A 2,500-nucleotide genomic window follows, 5' to 3' on the forward strand; every position below is an offset into this window, starting at 1 on the left:
AGCAATTTACAATCTCAAGTAAAAATTATGTAAAGCATGAATTTTTGTAATTGATATATGAATTTCACCAACAAATCTGACTGTTCGATATCGATAACAAATCTGACTGTTCGATATCGATTTTGCAGGTCGCTGTTTTTCTGGATACACCTGTGTGCAATAGGGGTAATCGTATATTTCACTTATCTACATCCAAAGAAAAAGACACCAAAGACAGAGAAGATACAGTAGAGGACATGTGGAGCGGCCACGTGGTTAGACTGATGTTTGTTTCCAAGGTTACGGTAGTGGCGGGTGAAATCTGTTGTGCCTGCTGGTGCTGTTAGATAGGTCTGATCACTTAGTGACATATGTTTTGAGTTTTCAATCAATGTTGTGAACAATTGAAAATAATGTTTTGTTATTTTAAATTTAGTTTTATTGTTTTTTTTCCTCTTGCTCTTTTTATTTTCGTTTTGTTTCTTGTTTTGAGATAGACATATGTGATGAATTTTTAGAAGGAATTGAAGAGGGATATGGAAAAGGAAACCTTTGATATTCATTCCCAAAGATTGAACAGATTATTTCTGTTGTTAATACCAAGATGTGTAGTTTAGATGAGTCTAAGGTACATAGCAACAAACTGCAATATTTTGTACATAAATTACCTCAATATTAGTATTTTTAGCTTTTCTGATCACATTTTGTCCGTCGTCCATCTGTCTGTAAACTTTTCACATTTTCAACTTCTTCTCCAGAACCACTGGGCCAATTTCAACCAAAGTTGGCACAAAGCATCCTTAGGTAAAGGGAATTCTAAATTGTTGAAATAAAGGGTCAGGCCACCTTCCAAGGGGGAGATGGCCACCTTCCAAGGGGAGATAATCAAGAAAAGGTAAAAATAGGGTAGAGTCATTAAAAAATCTTCTTCTCAAAAACCACCGGGCCAGAAAAGATGAAATATATAGATAAGCTTTATTAGGTTGTGCAGATTCTAAATTGTTAAAACCATGGCCCCCGGGGGTTGGATGGGGCCACAATAGGGGATTAAAGTTTTACATACAAATATATAGGAAAAATCTTTAAAAATCTTCTTCTCAAGAACCACTGAGCCAGAAAAGCTGAGATTTATATGAAAGCTTCCTGATATAGTGCAGATTCTAAATTGTTAAAATCATAGCCCCCGGGGGTCGGATGGGGTCACAATAGGGGATCAAAGTTTTATATACAAATATAGGAAAAATCTTCTTCTCTAGAACCACTGAGCCAGAAAAGCTGAGATTTATATGAAAGCTTCCTGATATCAGATTCTAAATTGTTAAAATCATGGCCCCCAAGGGTCGGATGGGGCTACAATAGGGGATCAAAGTTTTACATACAAATATATAGGAAAAATCTTTAAAAATCTTCTTCTGAAGAACCACTAAGCCAGAAAAGCTGATATTTACATGAAAGCTTTCTGACATAGTGCAGATTCAAGTTTGTTAAAATTCTGGCCCCCGGGGGTCGGACGGGGCCACAAGGGGGGATTAAAGTTTTACATACAAATATATAGAGAAAATCTTTAAAAATCTTCTTCTCAAGAACCATTGAGCCAGAAAAGCTGAGATTTATATGAAAGCTTCCTGATATAATGCAGATTCAAGCTTGTTAAAATCATGGCCCCTGGGGTAGGATGGGGCCACAAGGGGATCAAAGTTTTACATACAAATTTATAGGAAAAATCTTTAAAAATCTTCTTCTGAAGAACCACTGAGCCAGAAAAGCTGAGATTTATATGAAAGCTTTCTGATATAGTGGAGATACAGGTTTGTTAAAATCATGGTCCCTGGGGGTTGGATGGGGCCACAATAGGGGATAGTTTTACATACAAATATTTAGGAAAAATCTTCTTCTCAAGAACCACTGAGCCAGAAAAGCTGAGATTTACATGAAAGCTTCCTAACATAGTGCAGAGTTAAGTTTGTTCAAACCATGTGGTAGGATGGGGCCACAATAGGGGATCAAAGTTTTACATACAAATATATAGGGAAAATCTTTAAAAATCTTCTTCTCAAGAACCACTAAGCCAGAAAAGCTGATATTTACATGAAAGCTTTCTGACGTAGTGCAGATTCAAGTTTGTTCAAATCATGGCCCCTGGAGGGTAGGATGGGGCCACAGGGGGGGGGGGGGGGGGTCAAAGTTTTACATACAATATTAGGAAAAATCTTTAAAAATCTTCTGAAGAACCATTGGGCCAAAGAAGTTCACATTTACATGAAAGCTTTCTGACACAGTGTAGATTCAAGTTTGCAAAAACCATGTCCTCCAGGGGTAGGTTGGGGCCACAATAGGGACTAAAGTTTTACATGCAAATAGATATGGAAAGTCTTCTAATATGGACCAAGGTGACTCAGGTGAGCGATGTGGCCCATGGGCCTCTTGTTAGTGATTGTATTTTAAGGATAGTTATGCTTTACATACATCTGAATATGATCTATATGATTTAGCTAATTACATAGTACAGTACTGTATTACG

The 2,500-nt window shown here is 37.1% G+C and overlaps 1 protein-coding gene across 1 annotated transcript in view; it reads left to right on the forward strand.

Annotated features, from left to right (window-relative positions):
- Positions 1-2,500, forward strand: part of LOC125683343 (lysophospholipid acyltransferase 2-like) — a 65,218-nt gene that overhangs the window by 56,889 nt on the left and 5,829 nt on the right. Inside the window, exon 12 of the mRNA XM_048924405.2 lies at positions 129-2,500. This exon is cut by the window's right edge and continues 5,829 nt beyond it. Coding sequence (XP_048780362.2) covers positions 129-231 — 103 coding nt within the window. The 3' untranslated portion in view covers positions 232-2,500. The remainder of the gene's footprint in view (positions 1-128) is intronic.

The sequence above is a fragment of the Ostrea edulis genome, chromosome 6 (genome assembly GCF_947568905.1).
Source record: "Ostrea edulis chromosome 6, xbOstEdul1.1, whole genome shotgun sequence".
Taxonomy (NCBI): Eukaryota; Metazoa; Mollusca; class Bivalvia; order Ostreida; family Ostreidae; genus Ostrea; species Ostrea edulis.